This window comes from Trachurus japonicus, chromosome 14 (assembly GCF_045865225.1).
Source record: "Trachurus japonicus isolate A0001 chromosome 14, Traja_1.0".
In the NCBI taxonomy this organism is placed as follows: domain Eukaryota; kingdom Metazoa; phylum Chordata; class Actinopteri; order Carangiformes; family Carangidae; genus Trachurus; species Trachurus japonicus.
In genome coordinates this window covers 28,463,813-28,485,284 of record NC_140920.1, presented here as the reverse complement: position 1 = coordinate 28,485,284, position 21,472 = coordinate 28,463,813, and the positions used below count along the sequence as shown (strand labels likewise).

General features: G+C 41.1%; 1 protein-coding gene across 5 annotated transcripts in view; it reads left to right on the top strand.

Moving 5' to 3' along the window:
- Nucleotides 1–18,249, top strand: part of igsf9bb (immunoglobulin superfamily, member 9Bb) — a 139,606-nt gene extending 121,357 nt beyond the window's left edge. For 2 of the 5 annotated variants that reach the window (XR_015037644.1, XR_015037643.1), the window contains exons 18-21: nucleotides 5,746–7,380; nucleotides 8,459–8,504; nucleotides 12,456–12,583; nucleotides 15,701–17,253. Coding sequence is in view for 3 of the 5 variants with exons in the window: in XM_085798725.1 (XP_085654851.1) it covers nucleotides 1,978–2,064; nucleotides 5,746–7,380; nucleotides 12,456–12,583; nucleotides 15,701–15,921 (2,071 nt within the window). In the remaining 2 variants the exon portion in view is untranslated. Of the gene's footprint in view, nucleotides 1–1,977; nucleotides 2,065–5,745; nucleotides 7,381–8,458; nucleotides 8,505–12,455; nucleotides 12,584–15,700 lie in introns of all 5 variants that reach the window. The other 3 variants (XM_085798725.1, XM_085798722.1, XM_085798723.1) reach the window with 3 other exon arrangements.
- Nucleotides 18,250–21,472: the final 3,223 nt, after the last annotated feature.

Genomic DNA, 21,472 nt, shown 5'->3' with positions numbered 1-21,472 from the left:
AATGAGACAAATGAATTTACGAAAACAAGCAAATGTTCTGTGGCCTGAAGAGGCCATAGACTGTCCTTAACAGAGTTAAACTCAGGCTGTGATAGCAAAGTAACAAACCACCTGATCTAACAGACAAAGAACACAAGGGAGCATTTATACTGGCAGATCAGACCAGCTGTACACATGAGGAGAATAACACAAACACTCAGAGTTAAAGTTAGTTTGTAGACAGTTGGCAGTAAATGATCGTATGATTCTACAGCAAATGTCGAACCCACAGATGAATGCACAGTAACCAAATAAAAAACAAAGTTGACTGCAGGTGTGACCACCTCATGATCCATTAGAAGAGAACATTAAAGGTTGTGTTTTAGGAATAAAAAAACATCTTAGTGTCGTTTTACATCTCCTTTCTCAGATTGCTGTATGGAACTCCAGTAACAACAGGTCAGTGAGCGAATCAGAAGAGAAGAGGCTTTTAGTCTCTCTCCTGATTGGCTGACTGTTTTCTGAATGATATAATAAAAATGTAGCAAATTCCAGGTACACTGAAATGTACCTGAAAGGTTGGATCATAGTCCTGGTGGGCAGTGCTTGGGACATGGCTGAGAGTGGTGACTGCTCTGTTGTGACATCACAAAGTCACAGAAGTCCTGACAGCTGGTTTTAAGGCTCAATTTCTGAATACAGGTTGTGTGCATTTCTTTGTGGACTGACGCTCTGATACTTTCACAGTACTCATATACTGTAAAGTATATAGACCTGCTTTATCATCCACATCAGCATCTACCTGTACTAAATAGGACCTTTAATGATCTTTGGGATGTACTAAGAACTTGAGTTGAGGCCACCTGTGGTACACCTGCTCAAATCCAGGTATGAAAAACTTGTAAATCCTACACAAGAAGAACTGAAGCTGTAATCACTGTCAAAGAGGATTCCACAAAATATAACACTGAAGAACTTTTGTCAGTGAGAGATTTCAGTTTTTTTTTAAATTTGTAGTATAGTATAGTTTTTAAAACATGTCTTCCCTTGTTGTTCTGGGTTACTGAGCATGATAAAAAATACAGTCTACAATGCAGAATAAGAGAAGGAATATGAATATTTTTGATGTCATTTGATGTTGAAAGGATGATATTGGTGTTATTTCACAAATCCCATTAGTGTGTGTGTGCGTGTGTGTGTGTTTGTGTGTGTACCAAAGCATATCTTATTCCTCTGTGCCATAGAGCTCCTTTGTCCAAAGGTGATATCTGTCTTCATTAGCCTAATTACACGCTGTCATTTATTTCCAGTTTATCTCAAATCAACCGTCCTGCTGGCAGAAACAGGAGCTAACTCACAGTGACTGAACATAATCCATTACATTACAATCCTACAGAGACCAGTTTTAAATTACAACAGTTTAAAAAAATGAGTATAAAAAAGTATGTACAGAGAGGTATATTCAAATATGACTAACTCAGTGGTAACCAGTTATATTGCAATACCTATTTCTACTCACAGGGGCTTGAACTTAACACTGTACAATCCAGTTACAGGTTTGCTGTGCATGTGTGGATGCTTAACTATGAATTGTTACATGTGTAGGTGAAGATTTCAACACTCTGCAGAGATGCTGCCACTGAAGAAGAAAAATGCATGCTTCGCTGATTCCTCCCTCCTCACCCCTCTCCACCTTCTCATTTTATCTGCAAGGAGCTAATCTTGACCGTAAAGTCTTAGAGCCGATGAGTGGAGAATGGTCTCGAAGTGTAGTGGACACATCTTTACTTAAATTTCTTCCCTCTCATTTTACCGTTACCTTCTCTCCCCTGACAATTCTTTCTCTCTGCAGTTTCAACCCATTCCTGTCTCTTTCAGCCCGGTGATAATATCAAACTCTTCTTCTTTTTTTAATGAAGGATGCTTCTTATTGACAGGCTTCGTGTTTAACTCCATATCATCCCCACTTCTCACTGTCTGATCTCCCCACTTCTGCAGGAGTCCACTTAGCTTCATTCCCAGCATTGAGCCCTACTGGGAGGGGCTGGACACAACCAGGTACAGCCCCCAACCCGCCAGTCCTCAGTGAGTGTGCCAGCCATTGTCCCCCTGTTCCTGCACACTGTATTGCACCCCTTCCTCTTTGTAATTTGTTTTTTTGGCCCTGCCCCCCCAAGACTCCTGACCTGGCTGCATGCTTCTGGCCAAATGTCACCCCCCCCCCACCCCTCTCAGGCAACAACAGTACTGGTCATGATCTTTTATACGTGAACAATGAAGGATCATCAAGCTCAAATACACAGGGAATCAGATTGAAATTAGTATTTGCAGACCTGTTCAACAGCATGAGGAGAATCAGAATTGATGCCACGCTCCTCTCTGTATTCTAAATGTGAAGTTCAGTGAGGACTGTTAGCCGAGCTCAGTATTACATCTGGAAAAAAGAGGAACAGTGGTCGCCTGACAATAACTCAAGGACTTCACTGCTCCCGGCCAAGAAGCGTCACTTAGACATGTTGGACATTGGTATTGATATTGATATTGATCCTTTTTCAGATGCCAATTTAATCAGAAATATCCTATCAAAAGAAAATCATAATACACATATTTTTGTTTTCATTTTAATTGAGCATTTTACACACCCAAATGAAGTACGTACTTCTGTAAATAAACCTCCTATCACCAGCATCATTAGAGCCTGGTCCAATCAGACTGCATGCTCATTGGTGATGAGGCATTTTCAATTCTCAGCTGAGTCAAAACAATTTGGATGATCCATAGAAGTTTTGGCACATAAGCCTTACAACTTGTTGTTTGATGTTTTTTGACCTTCAGTTTGTGTGGTGATTGAAATGAAGGAGTTGAAATTGAATGTGGAGCTTTTATTATTTTGAATGAGCCAGACCAGCCCCGACTTTATATTTAGTGTACAGACCCAAAGAAAGACTGGTATCATTCCTCCTTTCCAACCCTTAGGATGAAAGAGATATGTCTATTTCCTGAACAAACAGTTGAACTATTCCTTTAAATGTGAAGAGATCCCATTGGTTATTGCAGTAAAATGAAATTCATTTCACTGTATGTTTAAGATGATTAATTTTTTTTTTTTTTAAATATAAACAACATGTTTCGTCTGCAGTTAAAATCTGAATCTTGAGACTCTAATTGAGATGCATGTTCAATGTTAAAAGAACAAACATGAACTTACTTGCTCTCTGACAGTATTAAATTAGAAGATAGACAATACAGTTAGCAGCTGTTAGCCAAGATCTGTCCAAACTGTCAGTAATGAAGTGAATAAACCCAGCTTTATAACATAATCCCTGTTTTTTGCACAGCACACTGCTCATAAATTGTGACTATTGCCGAGCCCTATGTGACTGTTACCACTAACACCTTTGAAATCACTAATCCACATTTTGTTTTTGACACTCCTGACTTCACCACTGCTCCTCTCCCATCCCAGCTGCTGTCACAGCCACACCTGTGATTCAGTCTGTTAACCTACCCTGTGTTCTGATTTTTATTCTGCAGTTTGTAACAACAGCAACATTCAGCTCCGATGCTGCTTTTGACATAAAGTGTACCATTGTTTACTTAGACATTGCTACAGTATAATATCTCTACAGCGTTAGTAGTGATTGCAGAATCTTAAAGTGGCCATTTAATGAGGCCGTAATAACTGTGTTGCCTTACTTTGTCTTTTGAAATGCTTGAGCCGGGTTGAAGAATACCAGCAGTTTTTGATGTGTGTACCAAGCACATGATGAGCAGATTATGATTTATACCGCTTGTATTTGATCATTTTGGCCACTATTCCTCATGGTTCTAGTTTATTATCTAATCTGAGATAGCTCAACAACATATTATAAATGTTTTCACTTGTCAGAAAGCTCAGGTCAGGTCCACCTTTAATTGTGCGGTGTAAATGAATTGATTCAAATCTTACTGTACCAGTAGGAACAATGGTCAAATCTACAAAAAAAATTATTAAAATAAAAGATTTGATTAATTGATCATGTTGGATGAGAAGTCATTGTTGTTTCATAAAACCAAAAAGCACAATATTTAGTGATCCCATTGAGGATTGGCTACATGTTTCATTTTACTACTAAATAAAGTGATTGTGGCTTCAAAACAAAGTGTGTTTTTATTTCATCCCTGTTATTAAAATACTTGTTATTGCCATTTATATCAACAGTATCAAATGCAAATGGAAACTAAGCTTCACATTATGTATATTAATGTCTGTTATGTACTAACTGACTGATTGTGAATACAAGTTCTGTAACTCCTGAGCTCATTAAACCTTATAGTGACGATCATACTTCCAGAGCTGTCATATCAAAGCCTCAAGGGAAAAGACAGTTGCCTCAATGGGGCCAGTACAGCAGGTTTTCACATCAGTACCACGTCTTCTCCACCTGTCTGCTAAAAACACAGCGTGACATTGCTATCAATTTCAACTACCTTAACCCTGTTAACGCAGTGTTGCTCAGATCTAATACAAAACCCGATTCAGTCCTCTTTTGACACAATGATAGACTACTACTACTTTTTGCCCTGAAATGGTTGATGGCTGATGTTAACATTTATCCAACAGAGAGGCTGTAGCATAGTGTCTGATTGTGCTTTTTCTAGCACAGCGTGGTAGGCATTGTTAGATGTTGGATATTAAATATGTGCCACACACACAGAGACAGGTCTATTTTATAGACTGTGTTAAAAAAAGAAATAGAGTTGCTCTCAGCTCCAGCTTGAGGATGTTCTTCTTGAACAAAGCATTTTCTTAGTCGAAGAGTTCTTGGTTTCTATCTTTCCTGTGTTCCTCTCACTGTTGGGCAAGGCTTAAGTCAGGAAAATATAATGGCATACTTCAGGGAACTGATCAGGAATTAGCCACTTTTGAGGCCCAATCAGATGACAGATGGTATGTCAACCAACTATGACCAAACCACACACACACACACAGTCCTGCAGAATATCAGCTCAGTCGTTGAATGTTCAGATCTTAATTAATAACACTTGAAGACCTTGCGTGAAGTTCAGTTTTGTGTTTTTTGACCTTGACTTCCAAAATCTAATTAGTTTGTCTTGAATCCAAGTGAACACATTGATTTAAAAAGGTTCTCCTGAGGAGTTCTTGGACAAGGTTTAAAAGTAGTTTGTAGTTGTTTGATATCAAATCCAATGTGCACTGAAAGCTCATATGATTGAAAATGTATTAACTTGGTGGTGTACTGCAATGACTGAAACTGTTCTGCCCTCAGGGGACTGTGTGGGAACTAACAAACTAGTTACTTGTTACTATGAATGGAATTATGCATGAAGAGATTTCACCCTGTTTCATTCAGGGCGTCAGTCAATGTGTGATGTGTCCTCCTTGTGTGCACCGTCTTGACTTAAAGAAAGCACAGGTTAAGTTACTAATTAATGAAAGAAAACAATAAAGTTAATGTTCTCATTCTTCTTCCCAAAGACTACTGCATCCATACCTGTTATTCATGTTCTGGTTGGATATGAAGATATTTTGCAGGCAGGATATACCTTTTGGTCACAACAGGTGTTATAAAGTAGACCTACACCTGTAGACCTGCACCTGTGCTTTTATCTCTCACAACCTTGGATGTGGTTTTCTGTCCTTTTTTTTCAAATGTAGCTGGACTTGAGCATCAATGTTGCTTTGTTTCACAGATTACTCATGTATTTATTTATTTTTTACATTTTTGAATATTCATCTCTTGTCTTGCATGCTGTGTCTTGTAGGTCATCTTCAGAGAAGGAGAGCCCAGAGAGCATCCATTCAAAGGCATCCCCATCAGAATCATCTGAAGACAGTCATGACCAGCGTGGGAAGAAACCACCCCCGAGTCCTGGGAAGAAAGAGGAATTGTCTTTATACAAGAAGACCAAAAGAGCAATAACAAGTAAGAAATACGGCACTACCAAGCATGAAGCTGAAGCAACAACGCCCATCGAACTCATCAGCAGAGGTCCGGACGGACGATTCGTGATCGATCCCAGTGACATAGAGATGTCCGTGAAGCCCCGACGAATTGAGGGCTTCCCCTTTGTGGAAGAATCAGACCTCTACCCCGAATTCCGGCAGTCGGATGAAGAGAATGACGACCCCAGGCCTCTGCCTCCAGTCATGGCCCCTCTCCGGCCCCACCAGTTTTCCCCCATCTCCAGTCAGGAATCCTACCTGCAGCCTCCGGCCTACAGCCCTCGTTTCCACAGGCCCTTCGAAGGTATGACCATCATGGAGAGCAGTCGGCTCCAGGCCACAGGGCAGATCCGAGGCGCTCTCCACCACAGGGCTTTCTATGGCTACCTAGGCCACCCTGGGGATCACGATCCCCCACCTCCTTTTTACATGCCTGACACCAGCCCCCTCAGCTCTGTCATGTCCTCCCCTCCCTATCTTGCTGAAGGTCCTTTTGGTCACCCCATGATTCCTGAAGAAATGGGGGACAGTGATTTCCCACAGTATGTCTCTGGTTTCCCTCTTCCTCTGACTCTCACCTCTTCCTCTCGCTCACCGGAGATTTGGCAGGGACTGGATTTCACCTTTGCGAGCCTGGAAGGGCCCCAGTTCATTTTCCCACCACATCACCCTTTACACCTCCGCCACGACTCTCCCTACCCTCCTCCACCTCATGTTCTTCCCCTCAGTGCTTTCCAGCCTTCCCCCCTCCCGATGCCCACCTACCCAGCTGTCCTGCCACTGGAAGCCCCAAAGAGCCGTGCAAGCAAGTCTCCCAGCAAGGCCAGGCCTCATGGCTCCCCAGCCAAGCATTTAGCTATGCAAGAGGCACATTTAGGGCAGCTAAGACACACAGGCCACGGAATGGGTGTGCCGGTTTTGCCTTACACCGATCCAATGGCCCATATTGTCCCTAGCACATTCAGTAGCCTGGACACACGATGGTTCGAAACCACCCCTCGTTTCAGTCCCAGACAGGCTCGTAGGATGGATCCTGGTATGCATCAGGTCGTTCTTCAGCCTTCTCGACTTTCGCCCCTCACCCAAAGCCCCCTTAGCTCTCACGAGGGCTCCCCAGAGATTGTAGTCCGTCCCAGGCCACGTCCCAGCTTTGTCCAACCTCACATACCCCCAGAGATGTCTGAGATTACCCTCCTCCCTCCCTCCGCAGCCAGCTTCTCAAGGAGATCTTCCCCTTCCTCCTCACCTGCTCTAGGCCACGGTAGCAGGAGAGCAAGCCCCAGCTACCATCCCCACATGGCCTTTGCCACCTCTGCAACCAGCTACCCAGCCTCCCAGTCCCCATCACCCCCCATGGAAAGCAGCAACCTATTTGGGCAGATGCCATCTCAGAGGAGGACTGAGGAGGAGATCCTTCCATCTGAGCCCTCTCCACCCCAGTTGTCAGCTTCAGGGTAGGTCCATTAGGCATGCAGAGAGGGATACCATATGAGTCATCTGCCCCAGCCCATAATGCTTTGACGTGTGAATTTGCTCTGACATTTTGGTTACTGGAGTGCTGTCTAATATCCATCAGTTTTTTTTTTATCATCTCTTTGCCAAATTAGTTTGATAGTTTAGTTTATGTTCCTTTTTTAAAATTAATTAATTATTACTTTTATATGAAAATGAAAGCCGTGTGTCTAAAGAAAAACCCCTTTGTTCTGATGATTCACTCGGCAGCCGAAACTATGGAAGTTTTCAGTTTAGTTTCAATTTCGTCAATGCTGCTTTTCATGTCCTACATCAAGTTAGAGGTTTTCACCCACTGTATCTGTGAAGCGTTTTTCCCAAATTATCACTTAAAAAAATACCTCAAACATTTGAAAAAAGTAACCACAAAGTATACATTTTAGTATAACAGTATTTCCAATTTCTGATTTGACAAGAACAGACGTTAGCTTCACAGATTACATTTCAGGCCTTTTGGGGCTGCAGTCAATCTGGATGAAAACCACTACAGTGTGTAATTTGTTTGGCACAAGCCCCTAAAAGCCTGGGAATCTGCAGACATCACCACAGGGTCTATGTTTTTTTCCATCTGTGTCATGCGTTACCCTGCTTTCACCTAACAGGAGGAATCCCATAATTTTCAGTTGATTCCCCAGACAAAGCAAACACCCATTGTTATGTCAAGCTCCAAGCCTTTGAAGATGCCTTTATCATGCAGAGGGTTGCTTTAAGAAGAGTTCATCCTGGCAGGCCCTGCGGCTCATCCTCGGCCTTAGTAACCTGACTGCATGACCAATTCAATTTTTCCTACCCCACTTCCCCCTCTCCCTTTCTATAACCCTCCTCTCCCCAACTCCTTTAATTGTCCCCCAGGACTCCCCCCAGGTCTGACTACCAAGGAAAGGTTGTTGGGCAAAGTGTGTCACAGGGCCTGTCTGCTTCTCATGTACTGCAATGTTTCCATCATTATGAATTAGGGGCACTTTGGTGGTTCTTGATGGCTCCTGGAGTCTTACCTGCTTTGTTTTTGATTGATCTCAGCTATCTGGGCAGCGTTGTTGTGACCAGGTCCTCTACACCGCAATAGGTAAGGGTTGGATCCATGTCTGAAAGGGGGGGGTTAGCAGGTGGGACTTTTTTGATCACCTCGTCCTTTAAAGGGGAATACAAGACTTTGAGTCTTTCTTTGATTTGTTCTTTCCCTCAGTCGACACGTGTCCGTTCATTTCAGTTCTTTCCTTTCTCCGTTTTCTTGGAGTGGCTATGCATTTTGAGTTCTGCAGTCTTTACATTATGCATTCTGACTGATATGCATATGCCATCTATTAGCTAATAGATAAGGTCGGAGATGTATCACCAACATGACTTCATGCTTGAGTAGTTTGCTAACTGACCACATTCACATACAACTTTTTTTTAAAATCTGTAATGAAAATATGTCACAACAGACAAACATACCCCAATATATTATTGATTTATTGATGTATCTACTGTAGCTGGTCTGTACTCCAACCAGATCATAATCAAAATCAAACAGTTTTTCAACAGTTTTTACACACAGACATTTAGAGATAAGATCATTTTACTGTGGTTGATCATACTGTATCTCATATGAGTTCGGTATGTCATTGGTGTTTCTCTCCTTCATTTCCCTTTGAATCATTTGAATCATTGCAAAGCACTTTTTAGCAAAAATGACTTTAAAGAGGAACTATGCAATATATTTATCTTAACTATACTACATTTTAACCTGAATTAGGAGCAATAGTGCTGGTTAAATAAATGAATTGAGGCTCTCTGCCTTCCACCTAATGTCTCTTAGCTGAAAGCCAACCTTGTAAGATCAGAGCCTCCGACCCGGTGTCCCAGCTCTTGTCTCTGCGGGCACAAACACGCCCTGTAACCCATAATCTCTCTTTTATGACAGATAACACTTCAGAAATATACACATCATAACGATATCCACAGCTCCATGGTTTGATTTCTTGCCGGCTTCGTTGAAAGCAAATGCACATGTCCAGGAGGAGGGTTAGCAAAACAGCGGGGAAGCGACCGGAATTGCATAGTTCCCCTTTAACAATCAAGATCTTATCATGGACAAGACCTGGATCCCCGCTTTCACTCGTCCTCCTCCCACCACACCAGTTAAGTGCCTTCCAGTCAGGTGGAGGCCCACTCGCCATCCTTGACGTAGAACTACCCACTCAACTATATTCTTCAAGCGGCAGCTATTGAGGAGTAACCCCTATTCCTCCTACAAAGTGGATTATTTTACCACTTGCTTGACCTCCAAGCCACAGTCATGGTGGCTCACTGCTGGTCAAGAGCACAAGTCGTCTTTCCCCGTTCATCCATCTTCTTAGGGATGCAATCAGTTGCTGCTCACTCTCACACAGTTTCACTAACAGTATGCTAATGCTGCTCAGGGTGCCCGTCTCACCCAACAGAAGACTGAGCTAATTGCCAAAGATTTTTTTATCAAAGCTCACAATGAAGCCCACACTCAGGCGACAGCCTTAGATGTCTCTGCTGTTTCTCCCACTCATCATTGAGCTTCATTACCTAGCAGGATGTTAAACTTAAATCCAGCCACACAAGGTAATTCACACTCTCAATATGTGCCCAGTATGAGTTTGACAGATCAGTGTCATCTGCTTTCTTGACCAGAATCCAGCAAAGAGTCCTGCTAGTGAGAAAAAGTGAAGAAAACAGTGGGAGCGTACACAGGTCCAAATTCTAAGCTCTGTGTTGGGTGTGCAGTTGTAGCTGACTCAGCAGAATAAGTAATCTGTGAGAGCACCCACAGTTAGGCCGATGATGATGTGGCGTTTGCTGTTAGTCTCATGCTAAATAATAACATTAATATCTATTAAATGCTTAGTTTTGTTTACCTTCATAGTAAAACAGACGGCCACACACAGTAATCGAAACTGCCGTTTGTGTCATGTTTATTTGTCATTATTGCTTTACTAAGGCACAATTACTTCTTGTTCTTGTGTTATCTGTCTTGGTCTTGTGTCTTTTTCTGCCATACAGATCATTACAAGGTGAGGCACATAGACACATCTATGAACTGCTTGTCTCTGTGTTCTTCCCTCCACACAGACACTTTTACTCCGACATCACCACTCTTAGCATTCTCCTCAAGCGTGACACATTTTGCCATTTTATATTTTACAGATGCTTATGTTGAATGACACCAATAGAAAAATATTTTGGACCCCAGTCTCCAAGAAATATTTTGTAAGATTGGCGTTATGACGTCACCTTTAAGCTGTGTGTCCACTGGGAGCTGTCATCCACAGCTATTATTTTTTTTGCATTGAAAATGCTGTTGTATATTCCGGGCAGTGATGGAAGCATAGAGTTCTTTATTTTGCAACATATATATATATACACACATGTCCGTATATATGTACTGTATATATATGTATCTCAGTATGTATGTGTCTATTCTAGCTCTTACTGTAACAGAAATGCACAAGACAGGAACAGCCACATAGCAGAAGCAGGAGCCATGACCAGTACTTCTCATAATGATCTCTTTAGCCCACATAGTTTAGGAGATTCCTGGTGGACACATGGCCTTAATCCCCTGTATGAAGCATCTGTGGCATGAGGCAAACCATTGACTCTGAGTATAAAATTGCTCTTGCAAGTTTGGACTGCAGAACAGTTCCTACTACAGTACCATATAAAATGAGTGATCCTGGTAAAACAACAAAACAAAAGAAACCTTACGCACTTCTTTTATCTTGAGGAACAATTGTTTTTGCCGAGGGTTTGCAGAGTGGGAGGGAGGAGGGCCAGCGAGGGTGAGAGCCCCCCTCATGTTTTAGAGACCTGCCCAATGAAGTGCTTTTGAATGTATTCCCCTTTAAAGTCGTGTTCCATGTGCAAACTGCCATGCATGCCATCGCTAAATATTGCTCTTCCGTTTCGAAAAAAAAAAGAAACAATTATATGGATAAATTCTTGTTACATTTGTTGTCCTAGTGCTTCGCTTTTCTTTGGCTTATTTTTCATTATGTGACTGTTCCCAAGTAGTCATTTTCCCCTCCCGCCATCTCTCCCCCTGTCAGCATGGTGAAGCCCATTGTAGACAGTATCCATGTCTATGAATACATATTGATGATGCTTTGTTGCTCAGCTGTGATTCTCCCCTTCTACTAATGAACTTCGGTTTCTCTCTGCAGCCGCGGTGGGATGTCTTCTCTGTAATGCTAATTGTTTTCTGTGCCTTGAGAGAACCAAGTGTCTGTTTGTGGCAGAAACCTGTCGGCTGCTGTCTCTAGAGTGCCTCCGCGAATGTGAGGCAGGTCTGTAGATACAATCATGAGTGGCTGAGAAAAAAAACCAAAACTCTCCACGCAGAGGAATCATTTGCATCTGTTATTTTCAGAGTGGGACAGATTCATTTTGAGAAGAAACATCCAATCTGTCAACCTGTCAACAATTGTAAAAAAGTCTTACTTGCTTTCTGTTGAAACATGTTGTTAAATTTTGCTGAATTTTGTTCTCTGAAACCAACTTTGCAAGTCCTTTAAATGTTGTATCTTCTCAAAAACCTTCCTCACCTGTCCTAATCTATGCCGAGAGGTAAATAGATGGTTTTCAGGGACCGTATGGTACTTTGTTTTTGTATAAAGATTGTTTGGATCAATTTGAGCAAAATAGCTTAGATGCCTCTGAAGGGCAGCAAAATATCTAGGTGTACAATATGCATCTGGATTTATGAACTCACCTTGTAAAATTTGTACATACAATATGGCAATTGTAGCTAACCACATTGTTTCTCAAACCTTTGAAAAACAACAACACATACAACAACATTTGCTGGATTTCAGAGTATAGCTCTTTTGGTATCTCACATTGATCCTTTGGCAATGTGCTGAACCTCTTCCTTAGCACGAGCGGTGCTGTTCTTTGAGATTGTGCAGGTTTCTGGTTTTGTTGCGCTCCGTAGTGCAGAAACAGTCCACCGACTGATCTCCGGCCTGGAGTTACCTGTTGTCCCCTTTCTCTCTTCTTTATTCAGAAAACGTCGAGGTGCGCCGAGTGCCCTTTCGGGGTCTGAGAGGATTGATGCACTGAGGTACCAACGTATTAAAAAGGCCAAGAAGATGACATTGAACAACAATAACTCCAAGACCAGAAAGAAAGCAGGTGTGAACCCGGATCTCTCTGTTCTCTATAAGCTGTGTGGTATTTTTCAAAATGACTACAGAAAACACTGTCATTTTTACTTCTTACAGGTTAGTCTCAGTCTGCATCAGTACTTACACTAACTGAGACATAGCTGGTAAACAGATGTCTCTGTCATGGCAGAAAAGTTAGAGCAGAGTTTTCTATCACAGTTATTTACGAACTTATTTAGAACGAAGCAGCTGCTACTGTATTTCCACACTAACATTAATATTACACATAAACTGTGATTTCACAAAGTTAAGCACAGAAGAGAGTATACTTACAGTAAAAGGAGCAAAACTCAATTTTAACTCATTTAATCAAGATGATCAAGTCAGTGCTGATTTGCCACATGATATTATATGGTCAAAATGGAAGCAGCATTGCCTATCTTCAAATCTAGCACCTGCTGCCTTCAAAGGTCCAAGCTGCACCTTTGAGAGCAGACTGACCCTATCCTGGTTTTGTCATCTCATATATAAAGATTTACGTGTACAAACATATGTTTTCACATCCTTCTATTTATCTTAACAGCTCAGCAGCATACACATTGGAACAGCCCATTCAGGACCCTAAAATAGCATTATGAACTCTTACTGTAACAGCACCATCCCTATTCACTTGTCTGCATGTGGCACATTCTAGGTCACCTCTGTACTGAAGCCCTTGGCCCGTGCCATTTAGAAAAGAAAATAACTTGGATAACATAAGTCGCTTGGTAAACCCAATTCTTGTCAATGGTTGTTTTTTTATTGTAACTGTGATCTTCTCTTACCCCTGTCCTCACAGCAGCTGGGATATGAGTACAACTCTCCCAGCCCTTTACTCACACCAGCTCAATATTCTTACACTAACACTAATGCAAATGATGCTAATGTTGCTGCTATGTTGATGCTAATGCAACAATCCTTTTCACTGGCCAGGCGGAATAACCAATAAGAATGGAACATCAATGTTCTTGCAAAATGTGACCATAGAAACATGAAGCTGATGTACAGCTGCATCACAGTATCTGAGCTGGGTCGATAACTCTGCAGTCTGCACCAAAGATGATCTTTAATGAGACCAAAAGTTAAGAGACAAAACCAGTTGATAAGTAAACTGAAAAATTACAAGGCCAGTAGCCATTATAAGAGGAGGAATAAGTCAAAAGTCACTGATTAACAACAGAGCCATGTCCTCCTTGTCGCTTTTAACCGACAGGTAACAAACAGTGTGAAGTGGTTGAGCCGACAGCTTTCCCTCGGTGAGGAGAACTGCTTCTAAAAACTGCTCCAACCAAAGCTGTATTCAGTGTGTACTTTATCATCACTCAGAAACATTACACTGTAGACAGACAGACACACACACACAACAGTTGCATTTTGGTGTGCATTTTTCTTGTCAGTCAGTTAGCCTCCACAAATGCTGCATGTGTTGCTGCAACAGTGTCTGTGTGGAGTCTCACTGACCACAGCCACCATGGAGCAAGGTCACACTATGGTATGGACAAATACTGGTATTTGTATTATATATAATGGGATTGTTCAACAGCTAAGGAACTATTTAGCAACATTTACACCTAGTATTAAAGGAGACATATTATGTCCCAGGTGTCTTAAAGACATGTCTGTGACATGCTTCAGTCAAAATCCCCCAAGGATCAAACATCACAGCTCTTTTCAGCCCTGTTCAGAACGGCTGGTTTCAGTGCCTGTCCCTTTAAATGCAAATGAACCACTGCTTGCCCCGCCCCTTCTACTGCTACCAGGTAGGGGTGGTATTATGCAAATTCGAAAACTAGTTACATCATTCAGTACGTTTACATGCAGAGCTTAATCGAGCTATGCTCAAAATTCGATTTTGGCGTCAAGTCGGACTTCTGTCCTTGTCTCAATATACATGCAACTGAGAAAATCGAATAACTGACGAGGTCCGCCCCCTCATGGGGCGTCACCCGTTGTTTCAGCGGGTTAATACGCCTCCTGTCCTGTTGACTTTTCTGTCACCTAGTAAAAAACTGAATATAAACAACTTAGTAAGCTTATTAATACATTTTCAACTGCAGTTCCCGACCAGACGCGTCAGTCTGGGCCGGATTCGCGCTGAGAATAGGATACGGGCTTCCTTTTTTCATCTCTCTCTCTCTCTCTCTCTCTCTCTCTCTCTCTAATAAAACACTCTTGCTGGTTGCGCTGTGTATATGTGAAATGCATTGAATCTGCGCAGACGTTGGTTTTTTTTCTTTACTTTGCCGGGTTCAGGCGGCTTCTCTGCTCCACTTGGTGCCGTCTCTACTGTTGTGGAGCATGCGTACATGCATTGTCCAGTTCTACTCCGACTAAGGTGTATACATGACGGAGATAATCGAATTCCAATCGCATTATCTGGGTGTCTTAATCGGAGTTCTCAACTCCGATTTCAGTCGGACTAAGGTGTTTACATGCACTTCAGTTGTCCAGTTATAGTCGGATTAAGGCAATAATTTGTTTTTTTCAAGTGTCATGTAAACGTACTGATTGTCAGACAACTGAGGGAACAGCTTGTAAAACCACATGGATTTCAACCTAGGGAGCCTGAACATTACAGATTTTTTTTTGTCAATTCTCACATTTTGGGGGCCAGAAGGCAAGCCATGTAAAAGAGGCTTCAAAAAGTATTTCCATAATACAGTATGTCCCCCTTAAGGTGATCTGTTCCTTGATACTGTTCAGATACAGTATTTGTTTGATGACTGCTGGCTGACTCAATTTTCAGCATCTAAGTTGCCAGATAAAAAGAGACAAGAGCCATTTTAATGACTTTGTGTAAGGGAGACCTGGCTAGCTACTGCTCTTCGTAGGTTTTTCTTCTGAATGTGGCTGAAATGTTTACGCATTTACGCCTTGCATTCACATGTGCCAGTGCTTTGCTGTTTCACTCTGCTTCTAGTCTATAGGCTAAGGTAAGCTAACGGCCCGCTGGCTCTATAGTTTAAGGTTGTATAGTCTGATTCTGCAAGGATGAGACTTGTATGAAAGCTCACATCTAATGCTCTGCAAAAGTATGGCACAGTGTTTTAAACGTCACTGTGAGTTCAGGTAGCAGTGACCTTCACTTCATCTCCCCTCCCTCCAGATGTCTCCACCTCTCAGACCCAGACCCAGCAGGCCTACACCTCTCAGGTACTCCAGCCCGAAGAAGCTCTCTACCTCCGCAAGAAGAGGAAACGGCCCATCCTTCATGACCCATACACTCGCTTTTCTGCTCTGCTGTACCGCCGACCACCTCGGGAGGACCAGAAGGCTATTTTGGCTTGCATGGACAACATAGACCTAGACCATGCCACTCTGCTTTGAAAGTCTTTGAGGACAAGGTCACAACCATGCAATACGCCTCCATTCCAAAATAACACTAGCTAACAAAAGCTACACCCAGTTGGTAAAAAAAACAAACAACAACACTATCAGTTAAAGATGTTTGCAGTTTATTATGTAAAAAGGGGAATTGCACAAGATTTCAGCATTCAGATTTGGTATATTCTCACTGCCATTGGTCAGTTCAGTCTGTGTTCTCCAGATGTATCTGGAGGAACCAAAACCCAAGGCTGTTTTCAACTCACCATCAATGAGGCAGCAGCATTATCAGCGTGATGTCCTGGTTTGGATTATTTTACCGACTGAGACGCCCAAAGGCACAAGAATGTCCAGTGAACGCTCAAATGAAGCTGCATTCCCTTTTTAAAAGTATGTTTAGAAAAACTAGCGAATCAAATCAAATCGATAGCTGCCACAGTTTTCCAAAGTTTTACTCCAGTGCAAAGTCAAAAAGAGGCAACACTCAAGCTCCGACCCTCATTGTTTTTCCCGTTTTTTTTTTTATTTCAGTCACCAGTGTTACCATTTTTCATTTGACGTACACGTCGTCCAGGCTGGTGTCATGTTTCTTGTGCTGAGCCAATCCCCCCTCCCCCCCACAAACCCCCCTGCAGGTCTCTGTTTACAGCACCCCCCCACACCGGATCCTCTCCGCCAGCAACGTCTCTTATCTGCCGAGAAACTCGCCTCACAAATATGGGTGTTCTCACTTCCTACCAAGTATACCTCAGAGCACAGGACACGAGACCACACAACCACCAGGATCAGCCGTCAGAACAAACTAGCTTTTTTTTTTCTTCCCATCTCTGTAGTCCTCATAGTTTGTTCTCTTTGATTTTCTTTTTTTTTCCCATTTATGGATGTGCTTCTTCTAGTCTGACAGATGACATACGTTTATTCATTTCATTTATTTATCCTCACATCTGCTCTGCTCTGTTGTAAATGACAGATGAGAGAGGGTTCTGTTGATCCTCAGTAAAAGTAATGTCTTGACTCAGATGTCATCCAGCAGTGACTCACACAGGGTTTCACATTCAGCAACCACTTTTCACAATGAAAAAGGAAATATCCACTTTTTCATTTAATGGCTGGAGAAACATGGAGAAAACCATTTGATGGACTGGACAGCTTGATATAAAGTGATGTGATTGCTCCAATTAAGCACTTCAGCTTCTCATATCTCAGAACTGTTTGCACTGGAGCAAAATCTTGTACGTCTCAGTAGAAACTGTACGTGTCCGTTCCTTCACATCACCTTCTCTAGTTATAGGTCATTTAGAGGGCTCCAAATCCTATTCAAACTATAGTCATGCCAAAAACAACCCAGTTAGAGAAAAGAATAAACCACACATATTGGAGGATAGGATTTTGTGCCATAGTATGATAGTATTTTTTCGTACACATTAGAGGGTATAAAAAACAACAGTTTGGCCTTAATGGAGCTTCTGGTAGGTTGCCTGCTTCACTTGTGTCTAGTTTTTTTTTTTTTTTCTATTTGAAATTTTTTACTCGTGTGTTTGTGCGCACGTACTGTAAGTACGTATGTAAGTACTTGCCTCTTTTGGCCATTTCCCACTCAGCCTTGTGTACTTTTGTTTCTTCACACGCTTTGTCATTTACAAGAACGAAAACGCTGAGTCATGCTTTAAGAAAAACAGCACGTGGCACTGAAGGCAACACAAAGTGACTTGCAGCTCACAGTCGAATTTGAAACATTCAATGAAAGATGAGTGTGTTAATTTTTTTTTTTCAGCTCAAAGAAGGTGCTTGTGTGTTTTCTTTTTTTTTATAAAGTGTGTATTCAGTTGTGTAGGTTGTGTTAACATATCTTTCCCTCTCTAACACCACACTCCAACAGAGTCCTTTCTGGACTCTGCTGGAGTTGTGTTGCTTGGAGGCACGTTCAGCAGTTTTTATGTATTTATGGATTTATTTAGGTAAATTCTTTATTTGTGATTTTGAGCCGATTCCGACACAGCTGAAACTCCAACACACTCCTCTAAAATTAATACTATTTCTAAGGCAATCCAATTGGTTGCTTGAAGATATTTTGCTTGCAGAATGGGCAGAATTCGTATTTCACTGCTCTGACAACTGACATCTCCTCTCTCCATTGAGTTTACAGTGTAGGAACCCAAAAGGAGATGCGGCCTACATCTTTTCATTCACATCTATTCAATTAAACCGAGAATCCCAATTCCCCTGAGAGCAGTTTACACCTCTGATCTTTTTTGAAGAATGTCCTGACTCACAACCATATCCAGCAGAGCAACCCCAGTAGTTAACAACACAACAACCATTTTAGTAAAGACTCTAGTGCCTTTGTTTATGATGGAATTAAATAAAAAAAACAAATTAGTGTCATGCACTTACTGTGGAAATAACTTTGAAATACAATTTGTTCAAATGGAACAGCGACATCTGTAAACTGAGTGAAGCCACAGTCTCTTCTTCCAAAGATCACACACAGTCAGCATGAGTCATTTCAGTCAGAATGAAGTGGCATGTAAATGCATCATAACTGACGATCCTCTACCTAAACAACATCTGATTAATGAGAATACTGCCCACCTCTGTCAACGCGCTGATATTTGACATCTGACGCATAAAAGAGGACTAGAATAAGGTGACACCGAATTACTCCTTTCTTAAATAATTACAAACGCCACTAACATCTTCACAACCATTGTTTTGTTTTTATATAAAGCAAGGCTGCTTGTTTTAAAAGAAGGAGCTTGTTGGAGTGGTGGTTGAATTCAAAATCACACTGAAAGAGAAACAAGGAGCTCTTCCTCTATAAAGGCCTTTATAGCGGCACAGCACCCGCAGGTGCCCTGATGCATAATATTCAACAGATCACGCATCTGCTGTAGAATTGTGCCCCGTTAGTGCTGAACGTTGTTTTTCTGCAGTCTTTAGGAGGGTGAATTAGATCAAAGAAGAAGAGGAGAGCCAAAGTTTCCTTTCAGAAGCTATTTTGGTTTGTTGGATGCTTCACTGCAGACCTACTGATGTGTGTGTGCTGCTGCGGATCCTTTCAGATGAATGACTGACAGCCCTGGGTTTGTTTTGTTGAAAGACTTTGCCATGATAAGTTCTAGAAGTGCATACACTGTGTATGAGGAGAGAACCAACGGGGCGGTGTGATTGTGATCAGTTAATTCTCTAATTAGGACTTAAATTATTATATTTATACCGATAAGAAATGAACAAAGATAATAATGTTTCTGAATCAGGCGTTTTTTGGCAGAGCATTTTTAACAATGACTTTCTACCAGTGATAAAAGATTATGGGATGGAATCAATATTAGATGTCGATCAATAGAAGAGGCGTTTATGTCCTGGAACCTCAAATCAACAATTTAAAGCAAAATCAATTCTATTAAACCTGTATATACTGTACCAAATATTGTCCCAATATAAACCCCTGTTATTATGTTTCTGTTGAGAAATTCAATGACATATTATATTATATCTGCAAAAATCATAACTGATGCACTTTTCCAGTTTAATACTCAACATATTGTTTCATGTTTTATTATCCCACATTTAAAGAAAACCACTACTGACAGATGTATAAATACTTAAATTATACAGAAGAGTCTTTATTAAAATTTATAGATATAATAAGTCTATATATTGTAAAATGTAAAAAGAAGAATTGCATATTTTATTACAATTGGTCGATAATATGCATGAACATAAAAATATATGAGATATATTTCCTTTTTTATTTCATATACGTATATATACATACAAACACACACACACACACACACACACATCTTAAATGATAAATGAACTAAAGCACTCAAATGTACATTGGTCAATGTGCATCGTTGTTCGTTGTACACACTGACAGTTCAATGATATTATTTAGTTTTTTCGTATATTTTGATTGAATGCTGAGAGAATTACTTCAAATTCAAAATCGTGAGATGAGCTCTTTAAGAACCGGTGGTGGGAAATTGTAGCTTTGTGCTTCGCACAGTTGTTTCACCACCGATAGGGATTTAATGAGACTTATGTGAGGGGAGGAGGACAGTGTGAGACATCAGAACAAGGGCGAGGTCAGGTCTGCCTCAATGAAGAAGTACAGTATACCTCTTAACGTAGTATGTACATAGTCTAGTGAAAGGTATCATTTGCATGGTATGAACATTTGGATGCCACCAACAAAATAATGGGGGAATTGCCACTACTAGAGCAAAGTGAGGCGTAAGGCATTTATAAAAGCCTTTTTCTAGAGGTGCACTAGAGAAAAAAAGAATCCAGTAACACCACCGACCACTTTAAGACACAATCCTAATGTTAAATTCAACAAATCACACGTCTGTACAGGTATAATAAACCTAAATTGATGAGATTTTTTAAACAGTTTGAGACAAAAGGCAGTTTTTCTATGTTAGTGTTTGGGATGCAATAAAAGCACACACAGGTAAATACAGCGGCTGCAGCTGATGCAGAACCCAGACGTGTCTGTAGACGATGTAGGTGCAGGTAGATTTGCCTCTTACCACTTTGGTGATGTCTATCCATTGATATTTTTGTAGTATGTATTTCCTCAAAAACAAGTGGAGTCAAAGTCAAAGGAAAATCAGCTGTGATGCTTGTCAAACTGCAGACTAGACTTGAAGATGTGACTTTAGAGAGTGTTGGATTCAACAGCTCAGTGAGGGTAACTTTGCATAATAATTCACATATATACTGTCATTCTGTCGTATGTACCCCCGGCACTACTATACTCTATATTCAGTGATGATCTGACTCTGAAATGGTTTCTAATTAGCTGTGTTTGTATCTGTTGAAAAAAGAAGAAAAAAAAGAGAAACATCACACATTTTTTTAATCACTCATTAAAATGACGATTTGTAAAAACAAACAAAAAAAAATCTCAGTACTGTACTCACACTCCTCAGTTGAGAAGAACCAGAGAGTCCGGCTCTGGTGCCCTTCCGCTCTGGATTTACATATTTTCAGATGCATTAAGAGAAGCTTCATTCTTTCACTTCAACGTTGTGCTGTTGAACAGGCTTTTTATGCCATATGCTAGGAATGAAGAAGCTCTGGTGCTAACACATGCCACACAAAGGAAAAAAAAAAAAGGTTTATTGTTTTCTTTTAACCTAAAACTGCCATATCCTTTCCTCAACAACAAAGAATACAAAGAAAAAAAAGAGAAAAAAGAAAGTTTTTGAGTAAATTTGAGCCCAAATAAACAATTTACTTATGTTGTGGTACAGAGTTTAATGATATCATCATACTGTAGTGACATCACAGTGCTCACAATTTTATCCTGGCAGGACACATAGCAGTGTAGGTCATCACAAATCACCAGTCTTGTCCAGTCTTGAATAGTTCACAGACCAATAGAAATGTTGAATGATTGAAATAGTCCTGAGATAAATAACACAATAATACTGTATGTTTGAAAAGCAGAGGGGTTATTATAATAGACACACCCACTAGGAGTTAAAGGCCAGAAAGCCCAGATCTAATTGCAGTAGCATCACCTTGTACTGAGAGACCACAG